Raw genomic sequence first — 20,142 nt, forward strand, 5'->3', positions numbered from 1 at the left:
GTTTTTGATATATTTAGAGTTAGATAAATTTGGCGGGAAAATAATATTCAAATATTCATCATGGCAGTGTTTAAACAATGAAAGATATTAGAAATTAGATGTGCAATTGAGGTTTTGAAAAGTACAATTTCCGAGTACATTTCTAGCGTTTAATGAAACGAGAAAAGTGGTTGAGACAATGGGAAAGGGAAAAGAGGGGGGTTGAAAGTAGTAAAGGGGTGGTTCAACCGTTTGATTTCACAAAACCATTTTCCATCGTATCGTATATCTACGTAAGAGAGGAAGACTTTTAAGGACAGTTAGAGAGATAGAAGGTCATTCTTCGATATCGTGGGATCTTTTTCTCATATTTTGCGGCTCATTTATTTCCAATAATGAGAGGGGAGAGAATCTTTAGCACCCTTCTTCTTTACCCTTTCCACGATACGATTAAGTATCTCTTTGATATTTTCAACCCCTTTTCTTTTTTTTTAAGAGAGTTTAAACCCACGGGAATATATAGATTTAACTTTTCGAGTATTTGAGAATAATCGAGATGGAAATGGATTCTCAAAGGATTCCGGATTATGTGCATTTTTTATTTTTAGGTTATAAATATATATATATGATGTATATAGTTATATTTTTGGATGACAGCATCATTAAAATATTCAAAATTTAATTTGAAAATATTAATTAAATGTAAATATTAAATAATTGGAAAACATAACCTATTTCATGTGTTTAAATTTTTAAAATTTGTTTACTCCTTTAATTTGATTTATAAAAAGATTAATATATATACACATATATAAATATATATAATAAAATAAAATATAATATAAAATATATAATATAATATAATAATATATATAATGTAATAATATATATATATATATATATATATATATATATATATGTATAGAGTTGCATCCAACTTAGGGTGCATCTTTGACACCATCATTAATATATTCAAAATTTAATTTAAAATATTAATTAAATGTAAATATTAAATAATTGGTGAAACATAACCTATTTTACGTGTTTAATTTTTAAAATATGTTTACTCTTTCAATTTGATTTACAAAAAGATTAATATTTATACCTATATAAATATATATAATAAAATTAAATATAATATAATATATATAATATAATAATATACATAATGTAATAATATATATATATAATATATAGAGTTGCATCTAACTATGGTTGCAACTTTGACACCATCATTAAAATATTCAAAATTAAATTAAAAATATTAATTAAATATAAATAATTACTAATTGGTGAAACATAACCTTGTTTACGTGTTTAATTTGAAAAAAATATGTATATATATATATATATATATACATATATAAATCACGTGTCACGTTGTTTGTTCGCAATGGACTCCTAAACTACTGAACCGATTTTAATAAAATTTTGCACACTGTCTGCAGTTTCATCTAACTTGAAAGATAGGATAGTTTATATCTCAATTTATAATTGCAATTGACTTAAAAACGTGTATATCGTATTGATTGTGAGCCACAGCAATACGTGGCGGGGCACCCCTAGTATTTATATATACATATATGCCAAAAAAGGTGATAATAATAAGTTAATTATTTAGCGTGATTATATAGGGGGAAAAAAACAAAAACAAAAATAAAATAAAATAAAATATTTAATACTTAGACGTTAACAATTTTCCATTATGGTATATAAGTTAAGTGATACTAAATAAGAGAATAGAAATTATCGAACACTTTGTTCTCTCTTTCCAAGAATAAATAATTAACCTTCCATTCTTTAAAGTTACCAACTGAAATCTAACCAAATGGATTTGTGTGTTAATAATCGACATTATTCAGATTCTAATTCCAATTTTGATTTTGATTTGAAATTATTGAATTTATTAATAATAGATAAATGATAATGATAATGACAATGACAACTATGACGAAGACATTTGTCTATGGTATTGAGATATGGTGTTTCTTTGCTTTGTCCATGAGACGACCACCTGTCTCCGTTTCTATTCGTTTCCAGACAACAGAGTTATCGATCTTTTCTTTCCTCGTTCTCATTTTAAGAAAGCTCTTTTATTTTTTTTTCTCTCTCTCTCTTTGTTTCTCTCTCTCTCTCTCTCTCTCTCTCTCTCTCTCTCTCTTGACAAACACGAATGCACTGATAATTATCGTGATAATTATTTTTAATTTATCTACAGTGTGTTGTACAATTCTATGCTACTTATATCATAGTATCTTTCTTAGAATTTTATTCGCGTATTTATGAAGTTACTTGAGAAAAAGTTTTTGCCAATTTATAAATATTAGGTCGTCTTGAGAGTTTCTTTTCATCCTTTTTTTTTTTTAATAGTTATAATTGTAGTTACATTTTAATAATTATGTAGAATTTTATGTATAGGTTATATGTTATATTATTTTATGTGATTTTATAATATTTTATATGATTTTAAATCATTTTATATTATTTTATATGACTCTAAATCATTTTATGTTATTTTATATTGTTTTATATTGTTTTATATTATTATTTATTATTTTATATCATTTTATATTATTTTCTATTATTTTATATTGTTTTATATCACTTTATATTATTTTTTAATATTATATACCATTTTATATTATCTCATATTATTTTATATTATTTTATATCATTTTATATTGTTTTATATTGTTTTATATTATTATTTATTAATTTATATCATTTTATGTTATTTTATATTATTTTATATGACTTTAAATCATTTTACATTGTTTTATATTATTTTATATTGTTTTATAACATTTTATATCATTTTTTAATATTACACATATCATTTTATATTATTTCATATTATTTTATACCATTTAATATTATTTTATATTATTTTATATTATTTTATATTATTTTATATGACTTTAAATCATTTTACATTGTTTCATATTATTTTATATTGTTTTATATCATTTTATATCATTTTTTAATATTATATACCATTTTATATTATCTCATATTATTTTATACTATTTAATATTATTTTATATTATTTTATACCATTTTATATTATTGTATATTATTTTATATGATTTTAAATCATTTTACATTGTTTTATATTCCTTTATATTATTTTACTTATGTGAATAACATACAATTCATTTTATTCTATTAACTTGTTCCATAAATTGTATAATAATTTTATAAACTACATAAAAAAAAAAATATTACAATATGTATGCAAAAGTTTTAGAAAAAAAGAAAGAAACTTTTAGGACAATTAAAAATTTATAATAATAATAATAATAATATTATACTATAAATTAATAAATCAAATTATAATCAATTACAATAATATTTTTATAATACATATACCAACAATTATTTCACAAAATCGTTTAAATATTTTCCTATACAATTTTAAATATTCTAACTATTACCATTTTCTACAAATTTATTTTATCTTCAATTGATTTTCAGATTAAAAAAGAATAATATTACATAATCACAATATTAATCATCACGTACGTCTTTCCACGTAACAATTCAATATATTTATACACTATATATATATATACGTATAAATAAATACATAGATTAAACTGTTATAAAAAAAAAGAAAAATAATAATTCCTTGTTTTTACATTAAACGTTCGAGTGGACGCGTTTAAAACTTACTTACAGTTCATTTCAATATTTTTCTTTTTTTTTTTTTTTGTGCCGTCACTCGTGCAATTTATATTTCCCCGATTGGATGAGTTCTTGTTCATTCATTTCTTTTTTTTTTTTTTTATTGTATAACTTTTCCAAAGATGAAGGAAAATGAAAATAAAAAGAAAGAAAAAGAAACGGAATGTGTATCACGATTTTCCATGTTGTTTTCGCAATAGATAGAAAAGAAAACGATTCATTGATGATTATGATGACGATGACGACAATGATGACGATGGATTATGATGACTAAGAAATCGATGAGTGGTGTCCTTGCTTTGAAGTGCACTTTGCTTCTTGAGCAAGATTTTCCTCTTGTATGTTAAAAAAAGATACGTTCAATGATTATCTCATCTATTGAGATAATATCATCTTTTATATCTGTTTTTTTTTAATCTTTTTTTTTTATATCTATCATTCATTATTTATTTATTTATTTATTTCTTTTTTATTCTCATTTCGTATTCATATCAAAGTTTTTCTAATGCAAATTACTCAACACTTACTGTAAATACACTTGTTCTTTCTTTGTTATTAGTTATTTTTATTTTATTTGTTTTTATATTCTCTTTTCAAAGATTAAGTAAAAAAGATTATATCAAATGCTAACAAATATATAATATAAATTTTTTACGTTACTGTAGCTCGTGTGAGTCAAAATATAGCATTGTTTTATAGATAAACTAGGAGTGCCCCGTCATGCTTTGCTGTGGCTCACAATCAGCAACGAATTACTTTATACCACCATCTGTTAGAATCTTATCGAACTAACGGAGATAATCATGACTCTTTGTTAATAAACAAATAATATTGCGATTATAAATTGAGATATAAACTATCCTATCTTTTAAGTTGGATGAAACTGCACACAGGGTGGAAAATTTTATTAAAATCGGTTCAGTAGTTTAGGAATCCATTGCGGACAAACAACGTGACACGTAATTTATATAAATTAATATAAATTATCCTATCTTTCAAATTGAATGAAACTGTATACAGTGTGCAAAATTTTATTAAAATCGGTTCAGTAGTTTAGGAATCCATTGCGGACAAACAACTTGACACGTAATTTATATTTATATTTTATCAAAACGGTCTAGATTGTTACAGCTTATTCAAAAAAAATTGGAAATTTTCGAATTAAACATGTGTTTATTCTGACTGGTTGTGAACCACAGCAACGCATGGCAGGGCACAGCTAGTATATATATATGTACAAACACATATATAGAATAGAAAATCGAATTATCGATCGTTTGGATATATACGAGGTACACGTTTGTGGATTATCAAAAAAAAAAAAATAAAATAAAATAAAATGGTCTCAATAAAATAGTCCAATTGATGATACGTAAAACAACATTACAAAAAAAAAAAAAAATAAATAAATAAAATAAAAAGTAAATGGAAATAAAAGGGATTTCTTTTCTATCTCTATTTGTACACCCTTTTAGCTAATTAATGGCGCGTATATATCTGTTCCTTTGATTAGGAATACTAGCTAGAACTTTGCGTTTAATCATCGAGATTCATCATCGAGACTATTACTCTACTAGTCTCTCTCTCTCTCTCTCTCTCTCTGTCTCTGTCTCTTTCTTTCTTTCTTTCTTTGAAAAAGCTAACTGAGAAGAATGTAAGCTTTTCAAGCACGTTCCCTTTATCTTTACTTTTCTTTCTAAACTGTTCGAGATACACGAGTACGAAGCCGTGCTCTTAATATTTTACTTTTCATACATTATTCCTTATATAAGTCTCTTCTACGAAAGCCAATACGTGGGGGTTTTTTACTCTACAAAGTAAAAAATTAAGATAATTAATGTTGTTGTTTTTTTTTTTTTATAATAGAACCGATTTTAATAAAATTTTGCACAAAGTGTGCAGTTTGATCCAACTTGAAAGATAGGATAGTTTACATTAATATATATAAATTATGTGTCACGTTGTTTGTTCGCAATGGACTCCTAAACTACTGAACTACTTTTAATAAAATTTTGCACAAAGTGTGCAGTTTTATCCAACTTGAAAGATAGGATAGTTTATATCTCAATTTATAATCGCAATATTATTTTATCGCGAATTATTTGTTTATTAACAATGAATCATGATTATCTCTGTTAGTTCGATAAGATTCTAACAGATGGCGGTATAAGGTAATTCGTTGACTTAAAAACATGTGTATCGGACTGATTGTGAGTCACAGCAACGCATGGCGGGGCACCCCTAATATATATATATATATATGTGTGTGTATTATTTTTATAAATATGATTGATTAAATATAAAAACTAATTATTTAAAAATTTATTCGTTTAAATTTAAGGTTAGGACAGCGACATTAATTTTTGGTTCACCTAATACACATATATATATATATATATATGTGTGTGTGTATATATACAGTCCTGATATCTCTCTTTCTTTATTTTATTTTCTTTCATTTTTTTTTTTTTTTAAATTTCTCTCATGATAGAACTTTTCAATTCCAGCTTTACCCTTATCCGTATCTCGTTCGTGTCGGCCTGTAAAAATAATTCGAGCGCAATGGAAGATTGCGAGGGAGTAATAAGAGAAGCAGACTCAGTTATAAAATGAATGAGAGAGAAAGAGAGAGAGAGAGAGAGTAGGGAAAGAATAAATCAGAAGAATGAGGGTTAGGGTTGATATGTATTTTTAAAAAGCAATTGAAAGAAAGTCGATGAGAATTGTTGCAATTTGATCGTTCATGAATAATTTCTTTATTACTTTTTCTTTTTTTATATTGTCCTTTATTATTCTCTTTGTTCTTTTTGTTTGTTTGTTTTTTTTTATTAGGAAAGAAAATGGCGGAAGAGGGTGCAGGAGGTTCGAGCAATAGCAGTACAGGAGAAGCTAGCAGATTGCAGCTTTTACAAGAAATGAGACAACAAAATTTTGACAGTATACGATTCGCTTCTTATCGTACTGCTTGCAAGCTTAGATTTATTCAAAAGAAAGTTCACCGTAAGTATTTAACATTCTTAATATTTATATTATAATCATAATTCATATTTAAATGATTTCAAATGATTAGATTTCAAAAATGATTTCCATTCTAATGATTAGATTTCAAAAATGATTTTAAATGATAAAAAGATAAATGAGATTTGTATTATTTTATATTTGATTCTAGTTAGTAAAATACTAGAGTAGTAGAGTTACTAGAGTACTAGTTATTTAACACTACGAATACTGTATTAAAATAAATTTGTATAATATAAATTGAAAAATTGCAGATAAGACAGAACAACTTAATCAACAGTTAGTTGCAATTGACTAATATACACGTCATGTAGAAAAGACAATATTTAATATTATCGTTTCATTATTCTGATATTAATTTAAAGGTACATACTTATGAAAAAAATCACCATAAGTAAATGAATTAAATAGCAAATGGTAATTAATTATTTTTTTTTTCACATGAAATTGTAATACCAAAAGATATTATCATTTCTTTATGGCGAGTATATTCGTCAATTACTGTTAATGGATTTAATGTTGATTATTTAAAATTGTACTTAATATTAAAATCATATTGTGTTATTTTATTTTTTGTTTCAACTGTAGATATACCTTACTTTGGTGTCCCATCATTTACAATTGTACTTGAACATTAAAATCAACTAATTATTTTTTTTCTTCTTCTTTCAATTCAAAATACTTTACTTTGATGTTCAACATTTAAAATAGATACTCAACTATTAACATCATATTATTTTAATTTATTTTTTGTTCATTGAACTTGCTATCCTGTACTTAGATATACCCAAGTTATTTTTTGCATCAATTTACTGTTATTATTGTTAATTGATTTAATGTTGATTATTTAAAATTGTATTCAACATTAAAATCATATTATTTTATTTTATATCTTTTCTTTCAATTCAATACACTTTACTTTGATGTTCATCATTTGAAATTGTACTCAACATTAATGTTCACCATTTAAAATAGATACTCAACTATTAAAATCATATTATTTTAATTTATTTGTTGTTTCATTGAACTTGCTATCCTGTACTTAGATATACTCAATTTATTTTTTGCATCAATTTATTGTTATTACTGTTAATGGATTTAATGTTGATTATTTAAAATTGCATTCAACATTAAAATCATATTATTTTATTTAATATCTTTTCTTTCAATTCAATACACTTTACTTTGATGTTCATCATTTGAAATTGTACTCAACATTAATGTTCACCATTTAAAATAGATACTCAACATTAATGTTCACCATTTAAAATAGATACTCAACTATTAAAATCATATTATTTTAATTTATTTGTTGTTTCATTGAACTTGCTATCCTGTACTTAGATATACCCAAGTTATTTTTTGCATCAATCTATTGTTATAATTTATAGTGGTTTGATCTATATTTGAATTTGTGTGTGTGTGTGTGTGTGTAATCTATTTTTACAGTACACAATGTAGACATATGGAATGTGATCGAAGCTTTTCGAGAAAACGGCCTAAATACTCTAGAGCCGTCGAGTACTTTGGGAGTATCTAGGCTAGAAACTCTCCTGTCTTCCTTATTTCATGCGCTTAACAAGAGGGTGCCGGTGTCTCAACAAGCTAAAGTCGACGCTACCACCGCTCTCTTGATGAATTGGCTCTTGGCAGCGTATACCAGTGGGTATGTATACGAAAACTATTGCTTGCGGCTTCGTTTAATCTGAAATGATACTTTATAACACCCCAACTCCAAATCCAAACCCAACCCCACCCCAATAAGCCCAACTCCCCAAATCTCTCATTCTTTCATACAACACTTTCTTTCTTTCTTTCTTCTTTTTCTTCTTTTTCTTCTTTTTTTCTGTTTTCTTTGCAGGGAAAATAATAAGATATCCGTGTTTTCGGTGAAGGTGGCATTGGCCACTTTGTGCGCTGGAAAACTCATGGACAAATTTCGATGTGAGTCATTTTTTTCATTTTTTTCATTTTGATACAAAAAAATAAATTAATACAAATTAAATATTTTTATAAAATAAATAAATAAAAGTTAAATATTTTAAATAATTAAATAGGTAAAAATTAAATATTTTTAATAAATAAATAAATAAATAAAAGTGAAATATATGCAATTTATAAAATAAATATTCTAATCAGAAAATATCAATTCTAATTTAACTTTTCAATCTAACCTCTCTTTAATCTTAAAAAATTAATTATTTTTGTAATATAAAAAAATGAAACATAACCTATCTCAAAGAATTAATAATTATTTAATAATAACTTTAAATATCTTATCTTTGTTTAATTCAGATATATTTTCACAAATATCTGACGGTAATGGACACATGATACATTGGAGGTTTGCTGATTATTTGAAAGAAGTTTTAGCATTGACTGCAGCAGTATACGAGTCACCATCTTTTGGATATTCGGAGGGTTTAGCAAATACCATTTTTCCTCCTGTAAGTTTTATTTTTACAGATTTTTTCTTTCTTTTTTTAGACAGGTGTCTGTCACTAATTGATTTCATTTCATTTTAGAATTCAAAAGTAACGGTTAATGATTTTCTGGATACTCTGATGTCCGATCCCGGTCCTCACTGTTTGATCTGGCTCCCGTTATATCACAGAATGGCTGCCGTTGAAACTGGTTGGTAGAATTTGTTTATTTTTTTCATCTTCAATATTATTCTATTTTCAATGTAATACTAGATTCATTTTTATTTGACATTTTTAGTGGCTCATCCAATCATGTGCGATGCCTGTCACAAGGAAAACTTCACCGGTTTCCGATACAGATGTCAAAAGTGTCATTCTTATCAACTATGTCAGGATTGTTTCTGGCGTGGTAAAGTTTCTGGGACACACAACAACGATCACGAGACAAGAGAGTACAGTAGTTTTGTACGTAAATTCATCTTTATTTGAATATTTTACTTTGTACGATAAAAATCTTAATTTTATTAAACGATGATCATTTTGAATGGATAGAAATCACCGAGTAAACAAATTGGCCATTCGTTGCGCAAAAGCTTCAGATGCGTTCCGGAAAAAGGAAAGAACAATATACCAAGATTTCCTGAACAACCGGAAAAAACATTGGACTTGTCGCACATAGTGTGAGTTTCTGTTAAAAAAAAAAAAAAAAAAGCAAAACAAGAAAAAAAAGAGGGAACATTTAAAACGTAGAATTAAGTCGAATAACTTAGACGGTGGTGTTATATATATAATGTGTTGCAATTGGAATGAATTAACTGCGTTGCAGCCCACCGTCGCCTTTACCATCTCACAACGGTTTTCCAGATCCAGGTTTCATGGCACCGTTCGATTCCGGATCCATGGATAGCCGATCAACCTTGAGAAGGTAAGAACTGAGAAAAGGTGTTTCTTAGTTCATTCATTCACCTTTTTATATTTGCTTTTTTCTATTACGAGATTTTTGCATAATATGAAAAGAAAGAACGTCTTAGTCGTCGTCTTCGTCGTTTTCGTCGTCACGCTTTACTTCAAAGTTTTTTTTTACGTTCCTCTATTTTTTTCTTTTCTGGTATAACGTTCAGTATGGATAGTTCAAGACTGGACGACGAACATAAATTAATAGCACGATATGCACAAAGGTTGGCACAAGAAGCTAGGACCATGGTAAGTCTACTAACGCTTATTTACATTTTTCGAGTAGTATACGTTCCTCCATCTTTTTCTTTTTTTCTTTCATTCTACTCTTCTTTTATTCATTTGTTTCTTTCATTCTATACTTTCATCATTCTCTCTCCCTCAATACATCAAAATATAACATTCAAGTGTATTTATAATAATTTATTGATTTTACACCAAAGTATTAAGTGGACCAGAAAGTAATGTCGCTTTCTAACCTTAAAATTTCTAACAAATTTATATTTTTAATCAATAATGTAAACAACCATGTTATATTCACAACCTTTTTTTCATCTAGTATGCAAATTTTTAATACAGAACTGATCAAAATCAATCGGTTTTTGATTAAAATATAAAAATTGACATTACTTTCCGATCCCCCTAATATTTTAAAGCACAAAAAAAAGAGAGAGAGAGAGAGAGATACTTTTCAGCGACGTAATTCAATTTAACAAATTCGATTTAAAACAATACCGCTGATTCATCATAACTAATTTTGATCTCGTAACAACTTCGACAGCCTCGTACAGCGTCCAGAATGTCACAAGCTGACCAATCGGTAAGTACTTCTTCTCTTATTAAACAAATTTAATAACAAAATTACAAATGAATTATACTTTAACATTTATTTATCAATTATCTTAATAATTATGGGATGTTTTTTTCTTTTCTTTTGATTCTTTTATACAGGGTAGAACACCGTCAGATGCAAATTTGGTATCGTTGGATGCATCGAGGGCACAACGTGAACTTATATCGCAGTTAGAAGCGAAGAATAAAGAAATAATGCGAGAAATTGCAAGGTTAAGGTATACCTGTGTCGTTTATCTTCCTTTATATCGAGCCTAAACCTCCAAGTCATCCCGTCGAACCATCCTAGAGTCACGCATGTTATAACGAAATTCAGTTTAGCTTGATGTCTCTTTTGTTGCATAGCTAAGCATATAATATTAGAACAAAATCAAATATATATATTTACTATCTTTACATTTAATCAATTGAATATTCATGAATATGAAGGTGAAAACGATTCATGCCTTAGATTCATCTAACACATTCATATCAATTGTATTCTTCGTATTTCATAGCTTATTTCAAAGTAGATAACCTAAAAACGATCATTTTTTTACTAATATCTTTCAATATTTTGTTAAATTATAGGAGACAACAAGAGATAGAAGCTGCAGGATTGGAGAATCCTGCATTAATGTCTGAATTGAGAGCTTTGAGACAAAGGAAGGACGAATTGGAGACACATTTGGCAACTTTGCAAGATTCCAGGAGACAATTAATGGTTCAATTAGAAGGACTTATGAAAATGTTGAAGGTATGCATTCAACATTTCCAAGAATTTCTTCCTGAGACTCAAAAACTGGACGTTAGGTTAGATTTTGAACATTTTGTTGTAGAATCATCAAGCGTCTCCTAGATCAACGCCAAACAGTTCACCGAGGAGTACAAAATCACCTCCTTTACCACCTGGTACAGTGACAAGTAGCAGATCAGCCCCAGCAACACCTGGTGGAACATTGTCAACTACTCCCCAACAGCAACAGCAACAGCAACAACCACAACAACAACAACAACAACAACAACAACAACAGCAGCAACAACAACAGCAACAGCAGCAACAACAACAGCAACAACAAAATTCACAAAATCAAATTTCACAAAGCTACCAGACTTCTGTACCAACGACATCTGTACCAAACATGGCGGGCAGTGCTATGCTTGGGACAATTCAGAATCCTATTCCAGATAGTCTTTCGTGTGTTGGAGGCGACGTAAGGTAGGGTGGCATGTACAAAAATCGTATGATATTATTATTAGGTTGGTAACTAAGTCATTGCAGAGTTTAAAAAGCCATCTATCGGCAAAATCTGCAATCATTTACTTCCTAACCTAATATAATTGCACTGAAAGTAAAAGAAAAATGTTTTCAATTTAAAAAAAGAAATAATACAACGACGAAATACGAGAAAGTATTATGAGAATATGTTGGGAAATGATTATTAAATTAAACAAATGTTATTTCAATGAAAGATATAACATTTGAAGTGTTATTTTGAGAATTTACTGAATTTACAAATTATGTTTACAAAATTTCCTTAACTATTCTTACATCTTTCTTCGTATATATATATGTTTTATGTTTGTTTGTTTGTTTTCATATTATTTCAATTTGTTTTCTTTTTCTTTACTTCTTTTTTTTTTCAAAGATGTTTGAAAGCAAAAAAAAGAAATAAAAATTAATTTCGCGTAATATTTATCACAAATGATCTTTTCATTTTCTATGTACATACTTTGATTATTATGTATTACATACCTTTTTAGGTATCTCATTTATTTACCCCCACCTTAGTGTGACTGTACATATACAGTAATATGTATTACTTTTAATTTTACACGAATTTTGTTAATTATCTTTCTTTTTTTTTTTTACCCCCTCCCCCACTCTCATCATTTTATGTAGTCGAATTTTTTTAGGTTACAAACGATTGTAGTTTATAAAAAAAAAGGAAAAAAACATATGTTGCACAGTGAATGAATTTTTTTTCATGTAACAGCACGTAAATATTGTTTATAGCCAGGACTATGATTATTTAAATTAAAAAAAAGTCAACAAACAAATTAAAATGTTAAGAAAGACATTGATTTGTTCATATTTGTTTTAAAATAAATTTATAATTATGGAATATGTTACATTTTGATATTTTGATATTCTGGCTATAAGCAGGATAAACAAATGTTTGAAAAATATAATAATAATAATAATTATTATTATTATATTTTTGTTGCATGTTTTAAAAATGTTATCAATGATATTTGTCATTTTTCAAATGAGCTAGTAGCAATGACAATTTTTGTACTAGCTTCATGCCTAAAAAGTACATGTTTTTTCAAAAATATGATTGAGTAAATTTTATGCACACTGTTTATTATTATTTTAACAATTTATGATTAGAAAAAAAAAGAAAAGAAAAGAAAAGAAAAGAAAATGCTTCGTTGTTTCCTCACGCTTGTTTTATTTTTGCAATGCTTTATGACAACAACACTTTTATACCAATTCCCGTTATTATAGTCGTTTAACTACAGTTAAAAAATAAAATCTACGAAAAGATATTGTAGGTTAGAATATTTGTGTAATTTTTTAACCGTATATTATTAGAAAAAAAAAAAAAAAGAAAAATTATTAGTATCATTTTAATTTCCGTAATTGAGTTAGAGTGATATACAAATTTACGTGTAAATAACGCATTGTGGTTAAAAAAACAAAATGGTTGCAATAGGAAACAAAAAAAAAAGACTTGTATCGTTAAAATATCAAGTGTGTGTATGCGTGCGTACCTGTAAATAGGTTTAACAGTGATTAAAATAAAAATATAAATAAAAAATTAGTTAATTATACTTTTGTTTTTTGCAAAAGAAATAAATGGAGAACAATATAAAATTACAAAATATAAAAATAAATAAAAAATTAGTTAATTATTTTGTTTTTTGCAAAAGAAATAAATGGAGAACAATATAAAATTACAAAATATAAAAATAAATAAAAAATTAGTTAATTATTTTGTTTTTTGCAAAAGAAATAAATGGAGAACAATATAAAATTACAAAATATAAAAATAAATAAAAAATTGGTTAATTATTTTTGTTTTTTTTTTTTTGCAAAAAGGATAAACTAGATTTATAAATTTTTAGGTTAAGTATATAAAAACCAGATAAATATTAGATAAAAAAAACTAAAGTTACTAATATTGCAAAAAATCAAATTTGTATTTACATAAATTATAAAAAGTTAGGTTATACATGAACATAGTTAAATAGATAAATGAAATACGATTATTATAGGTTAGGAAATGATTTAATTCATGAATAATAAACACTAAGATATTGCATGTTCATCAAATTTCGTTCATTTGTTTATATATATTTTGTGACACGTTTTTTTGATTAATTATTAATCGATAATGTGCTTTAATCTGCCATTTCATTTATTATTACATTTTTTGTTTCTCATTATTAAAAAAAATATAATCAGGGAAAATAGCACATAAAATTATGAATTATATAAAAGTATACATATATATATATACATTCAAAAGTAAAAAAAAAAACGAATTTTATATTAAAAATAGATTAAAATTTTGATAATTATAAATTAACCCTTTGCACTCGAGACGATTTCGGCCATATTAGAAAAAAAACATTTGACATGTAATTTAAAGTAATTTATAAAACAAACAAACGTATTAAGATCTCTGGCAGATGCGTGGCGTAACAATTCGACCTATCTACTCTAATTTTGAATTTAGCCACCAGATAGCGTATTCAAGTGTTAGAGATCCCACCACGTGGCGTAACAATTCGACCTATCTACTCTAATTTTGAATTTAGCCACCAGATAGCGTATTCAAGTGCTAGAGATCCCAATACAAATAATCAAATTTCATCAATTTATTTATTTTTAGATAAAAAAACAATCAAATTTGTAGAAATATTATAATCTGTAATTAGTTTTTTTAATGAAATTTCGTAAAACAATACCCAAAATGAATCCTAGGTGTTTATCAGGACACTAATCACAATAATATGTTACTTCCAGCCTATTTTCAGATGTATTATAATCAGAGTAAACCTTACAGTCCCTTTTCAACCCTTTAAGTATTAACTTGAAAAGAAATATCTTATCACACATCGTAAATAAGCAGATTGAGTAGCAAAAGATTTGAAATTAGCCACTGGGCGCCGTATCAGCGCCTCTCGACTTTCCACTTAAATCTGCCAGGCTCCGTATTAGCGCCGCTCGAGTTGCCATTTAAATTTGCCTGGCGCTAATTCGGCGCCACTCGAGTACAAAGGGTTAATTAATGCTTGATACAAAATATTATGAGTCATATGAAACAAAAATGCAGCATGTTTGCAACTTATGTTAGACGTTTGAAATTTTTTGTTGCTGTTTAAAGTGGCTTTGCGCAAAGAAAATAGAGATTTTCGATATCAGGTCTGCGTTCAGGACAAACAGCCTGCCAGGAAGCGGTTCAAGCAGTGCGAATAATAGTTTGGGCCGATCATTAAGGAACGATCTGTTGGTAGCTGCCGACAGTGTTACCAATGCGATGTCAACCTTGGTCAGGGAATTAAATTCAGGTATGTTTATTGAACAAAATGTAATGCGACAAACAAATTTTATTGCGAACTTTAAATCTTATAAGAACGAATGAAATATATATACACTATTTTTATTTTTTTTTTTTAATATTTTTTTGTTGTTGTTGGTAGTTTAACAAATGGCACTTCAATTCTATTATATGCAAAAGAGTTCGTTTCAAATTTCAATATATATTTATATACATATATATATATATATATATATATATATATATATATATATATATATATATATATGTATAATATAATATATTTATATTTTATTTATGTATATATATATATAATAAATAAGTAGATAGAGCAATAACAAATTTGAAATCAGTCGGGCGCCGTATCGGCGCCATTCGAGTTGCCACTTAAATCTGCGGTGTGCTAATTCGGCGCTGCTTGAATTGCTATATATATATATATATATATAGTATATTATATTATATTATATATTATATTATATATATATGTATATAAATATATTATATATATATAAGATTAGATCAATTATTTGTTCATAACTTTGAGAGAGAGTAATAGTGAGTTTATCCTTCATTTTTTTTTTGTTTTTTTTTTTTATGTCAACTTTTTTATTAAAATTTTTTTTTTAATTAAGTTTCCTAATTTTTTAATTACTTAATTAAAATAATAATTATTATTATCATTAATATTATTGTTATATTATATTTTGTCTATTGGTTCATATATTTGTTTGTTTTTTTTGCAAATTTTTCAGAATAATCGTTTGTCTGTAATAAACGTCATGAAATAAATAAGAAAATGGAAAAAAAGGGGAAGAATTCTGTTTAAAAAACAAAAAGAAAATAAAAAAAAAAAAATAAAAGATTCTACGACACGCTCGTCTTTCTGAAGCAACCAGCATGAGTCTTATAAACAATTTTATTATTATTATTAGAGGGACGGTAATAATGAGTATTTTATCATTTGAAATTTTCAATTTACTCTTTTTCTATATACATCCTATGTATATCTATCTCTTTCTTTCTCTCTCTTTCTCTCTCTCTCTCTCTCTCTCTCTCTTTCTCTTCTCTCTCTCTCTCTCTCTCTCTCTCTTGCGAATGTACAATGTGTTGAAAACTCTTTTGGATGAGTACGTAACATCAGGTGAGCCATTTATAAAACAAGTTTATTTTTCTTTTTTTATTTGTCATTATTATTATTATTATTATTATTATTATTATTATTATTATTATTAAAAATATTATAATTATTTAAAAAACTTGATTATGACTATTTAAATTAAATTTATATCTTTTAATATGTTTTCAAGATAAAAACTAATTTAAATATAATTAAATAGAATAAAAATAAAAAAAGAAATATTTTTTGTGTTAATAGTGTTTTTATAGTTTTCATATTATTTAAAATAAAATAAAATAAAAAAAATTAAAAAAATAAAGAAGAAAGGTGAACGGAAAAGAATTTAGGAATGAAACGATTACTTTTGTCATTTATTAATTTTATAAATAAAATAATATAAATAATATTGTAAATATATATATATATATATACTAGACATGATGTTATATAAATATATAACATATTTGATAAACAAATTTACAGTAAAAATATATTTACAGTAAGAAATATTTACAGTAAAAAATATATTTACAGTAAAAATATATTTATAGTAAAAAATATATTTACAGTAAAAAATATATTTACAGTAAAAAATATATTTACAGTAAAAAATATATTTACAGTAAAAAATTTCAAATGCTATTACTACAGCATGTAAAGTGCCATTAAGAATTTTTTAGGGGTTTTTTCTTTGTTTTGTTTTTTTTTTTTTTTTCAAATAATAAGTTCTAGAAAAAAATGATGATATTTGTATAAATATTAAATAAATAAACAATGTTGCTCGGGTTTCTTCTGCTAATGTGAAAATCGTGTAAGTATTATGACAAAGCCACTCTGTTAGATTTTTCAATTATTTAATTAACACCTTGCTACAAATAGTAGATTTTATTATCATTTTTCATTTCAATCTCTGAAATCTAGATAACATTTTATTTAAACAATTGCAATATTTGTTTCTTTTTTTTTTTATTATTATTATTTCTAGATTTCAGATAAAAATTGATTATACGACAAGAATGATGACAAATGAAATCAATTTGATGCTACTGTATACATATTTTATATATATAATATTATTAAATAATATTAATTAATAATAATAATATTAAATAATAATTAATTAATAATATTAGTAATTACTATTAATTAATATTTAAAATGTGTACACTCTATTTGTTTAGCAACTAAATTTTGAATAAATTTAATTTTAGTTTAACTCAATTTTTAAAACTATTATTTAATTATTATTAAAATTATATTAATATTATTATATTATTATTAATATTTTTATTATTAACTATTTATTAAATTTTAATTTAGTAAAATATGAATTTTACAATTACAATCAATTTATACAAAAATACATGTACATAAAAATAATACAGTACAAAATAATATAATACTATATATATATATATACAGTAATATAATACAAAAATAGCATCAAGTTAATTTAAAATATGCAATCATCATGACAATATAACAGGTTGAATCAAATATATTAGGTTAGGAAGTAAATAATTGCAAATTTTGTCGATAGGTGGCTTTTTAATATCACCAATTACTTACTTACCAACCTAATATATATATATAAATATATTAGTCAAATACCATGGAAAACATTCATTTTTACAGCTAATACAAAAAAAAAAAACCTTTTTACACACTGGACTGCCCAACCAAAACACGTTATACATATTATACATGCTGCTTTTCTAAGTTTGAACATAGTTACTATACTATACTACAATTTCTATTTAATGTAAATATTACTCAAATCACTATCTTTCTATCTATCTATCTATCTTTCTATCTATCTCTCTCTATCTCTCTCTATCTATCTATCTATCTATCTATCTCTTTCTATTTCTTCTCTGTATATTTGCCTGTTAGTTAATACATTGACATTCATTCATATTTTTATAAACTTAGAATAGTTTTTTAGAAAACATTAGTCTAGTTGTAGCACAGACTACACTACACGCAAAGACTATTAATTAAAAACAAAAACAAAAATTAACTATCGTACGATTTCAACATTATTTTCATCTTTTTTATATTATTTTGTTGATTTAATTGTTCTTCTTCTTCAAAAAAAAAATAAAGAAATTTTACCGCAGTACAGAGAACAAAACAAATCACGCGATTTACGAATATATAACAATTTTTTTTATTTACGTATAGAGAGGAGATAAACTTTTGTCTTATTTTTTTATTTATTTCTTTTATTTTTTTTTTTTTTTTTGATAAACAAAAAAACTGGACTGTGACGTTGGACGATTAAAAAAAAAAAAAAAAAAATAATAATAATACAAATATACGTGGACGACTACTCTACGACTATCTCGAGTGACAGTCGGACGTGCTAAAAATATACAGAATAACACTCTAGACGTGTTGTGGAATGTGTGTGATGCACCCCCTGTGAATGTGTCCTGGTGGCTTGCAGACTCAGACCAGGAGGACCATTCTCACAACTCGGGACGTTTTCTCAGAAAACCGCTAGGTAAGTTGTTTACGTTTGGAGAGAGAACTCTTGCAGATTACCTCGCGTATATATCTATATATATATATAGGTATATTTATATAATAAATAAAACTGTAGATGTGTGTTATTGTCTCGAGCGTAACGACCTTCAGTTATATTCTCATATTTCTTTCTTCTTTTTATCGCATTTATTCTCATAACAGTATATCAATAACAGTTTCGAGAGGACAGACATAGCAACAGGCTCGTACATACACGATCTTGTTATTATTTTGTTTTGTTTTTGATTGGCTTTTTATCTAATATTATCTCTAGAGGAAACTTTAAATATAATATCGGGTTGCTCGTAAAACACGTGCCATTTAAAAATAAAATATCAAATTAATTCAACAGTAATTTTTATTTCTACATATATATTATTATTATTATTATTATTATTATAAATATTATATTATTTCTATAGATAAATATATTTATTTATTTTATATTTTTATTCTATATAAAAATATTTATTATTACTACTAAATTACTAATAAAAATATAATTAAAATTACTAATTAAAAATATAAGTTATTATTTAAATTATATTTTCTATATAGAATAAAAATATAATTATAATAAAATAGTATATGAAATATAATATATAAATAATAATAATAGTAATTTAATATATAATATATTATTATTAATTCTATGTATATTATATAATTATATTAATTATATTAAAATTAGGTTAACACATCGGTAGTTAGCGAGTGAGGTTATATGGGTTATCAATGACTAACGTAGTATCGTTCAAAATGAAATATATGTATGTTGGGATCTCTAGCACTTGAATACGCTATCTGGTGGCTAAATTCAAAATTACAGTAGACAGATCGAATTCCTACTTCACGTGGTGGGATCTCTAGCACTCGAATACGCTATCTGGTGGCTAAATTCAAAATTACAGTAGATAGTTCGAATTCCTACGCCACGTGGTGGGATCTCTAGCACTTGAATACGCTATCTGGTGGCTAAATTCAAAATTACAGTAGACAGATCGAATTCCTACTTCACGTGGTGGGATCTCTA

General features: G+C 25.7%; 1 protein-coding gene across 7 annotated transcripts in view; it reads left to right on the forward strand.

Moving 5' to 3' along the window:
- The window catches only part of LOC107064404 (dystrobrevin beta), a 28,264-nt gene that overhangs the window by 2,534 nt on the left and 5,588 nt on the right, over positions 1 to 20,142 (forward strand). For 2 of the 7 annotated variants that reach the window (XM_089172488.1, XM_089172487.1), the window contains 15 exons: positions 6,496 to 6,663; positions 8,131 to 8,347; positions 8,543 to 8,625; positions 8,977 to 9,128; positions 9,207 to 9,315; positions 9,403 to 9,569; positions 9,657 to 9,784; positions 9,931 to 10,029; positions 10,226 to 10,307; positions 10,840 to 10,878; positions 11,010 to 11,128; positions 11,481 to 11,646; positions 11,729 to 12,108; positions 15,325 to 15,470; positions 19,030 to 19,086. In XM_089172488.1, coding sequence (XP_089028614.1) covers positions 6,504 to 6,663; positions 8,131 to 8,347; positions 8,543 to 8,625; positions 8,977 to 9,128; positions 9,207 to 9,315; positions 9,403 to 9,569; positions 9,657 to 9,784; positions 9,931 to 10,029; positions 10,226 to 10,307; positions 10,840 to 10,878; positions 11,010 to 11,128; positions 11,481 to 11,646; positions 11,729 to 12,108; positions 15,325 to 15,470; positions 19,030 to 19,086 — 2,104 coding nt within the window. In that variant the 5' untranslated portion in view covers positions 6,496 to 6,503. Of the gene's footprint in view, positions 1 to 6,495; positions 6,664 to 8,130; positions 8,348 to 8,542; positions 8,626 to 8,976; positions 9,129 to 9,206; positions 9,316 to 9,402; positions 9,570 to 9,656; positions 9,785 to 9,930; positions 10,030 to 10,225; positions 10,308 to 10,839; positions 10,879 to 11,009; positions 11,129 to 11,480; positions 11,647 to 11,728; positions 12,109 to 15,324; positions 15,471 to 16,215; positions 16,687 to 19,029; positions 19,087 to 20,142 lie in introns of those variants that run through there. The other 5 variants (XM_089172492.1, XM_089172491.1, XM_089172489.1 and 2 more) reach the window with 5 other exon arrangements.

This window comes from Polistes dominula, unplaced genomic scaffold (assembly GCF_049000335.1).
Source record: "Polistes dominula isolate Pdom_NZ unplaced genomic scaffold, Pdom_raw_medaka contig_74, whole genome shotgun sequence".
NCBI lineage: Eukaryota > Metazoa > Arthropoda > Insecta > Hymenoptera > Vespidae > Polistes > Polistes dominula.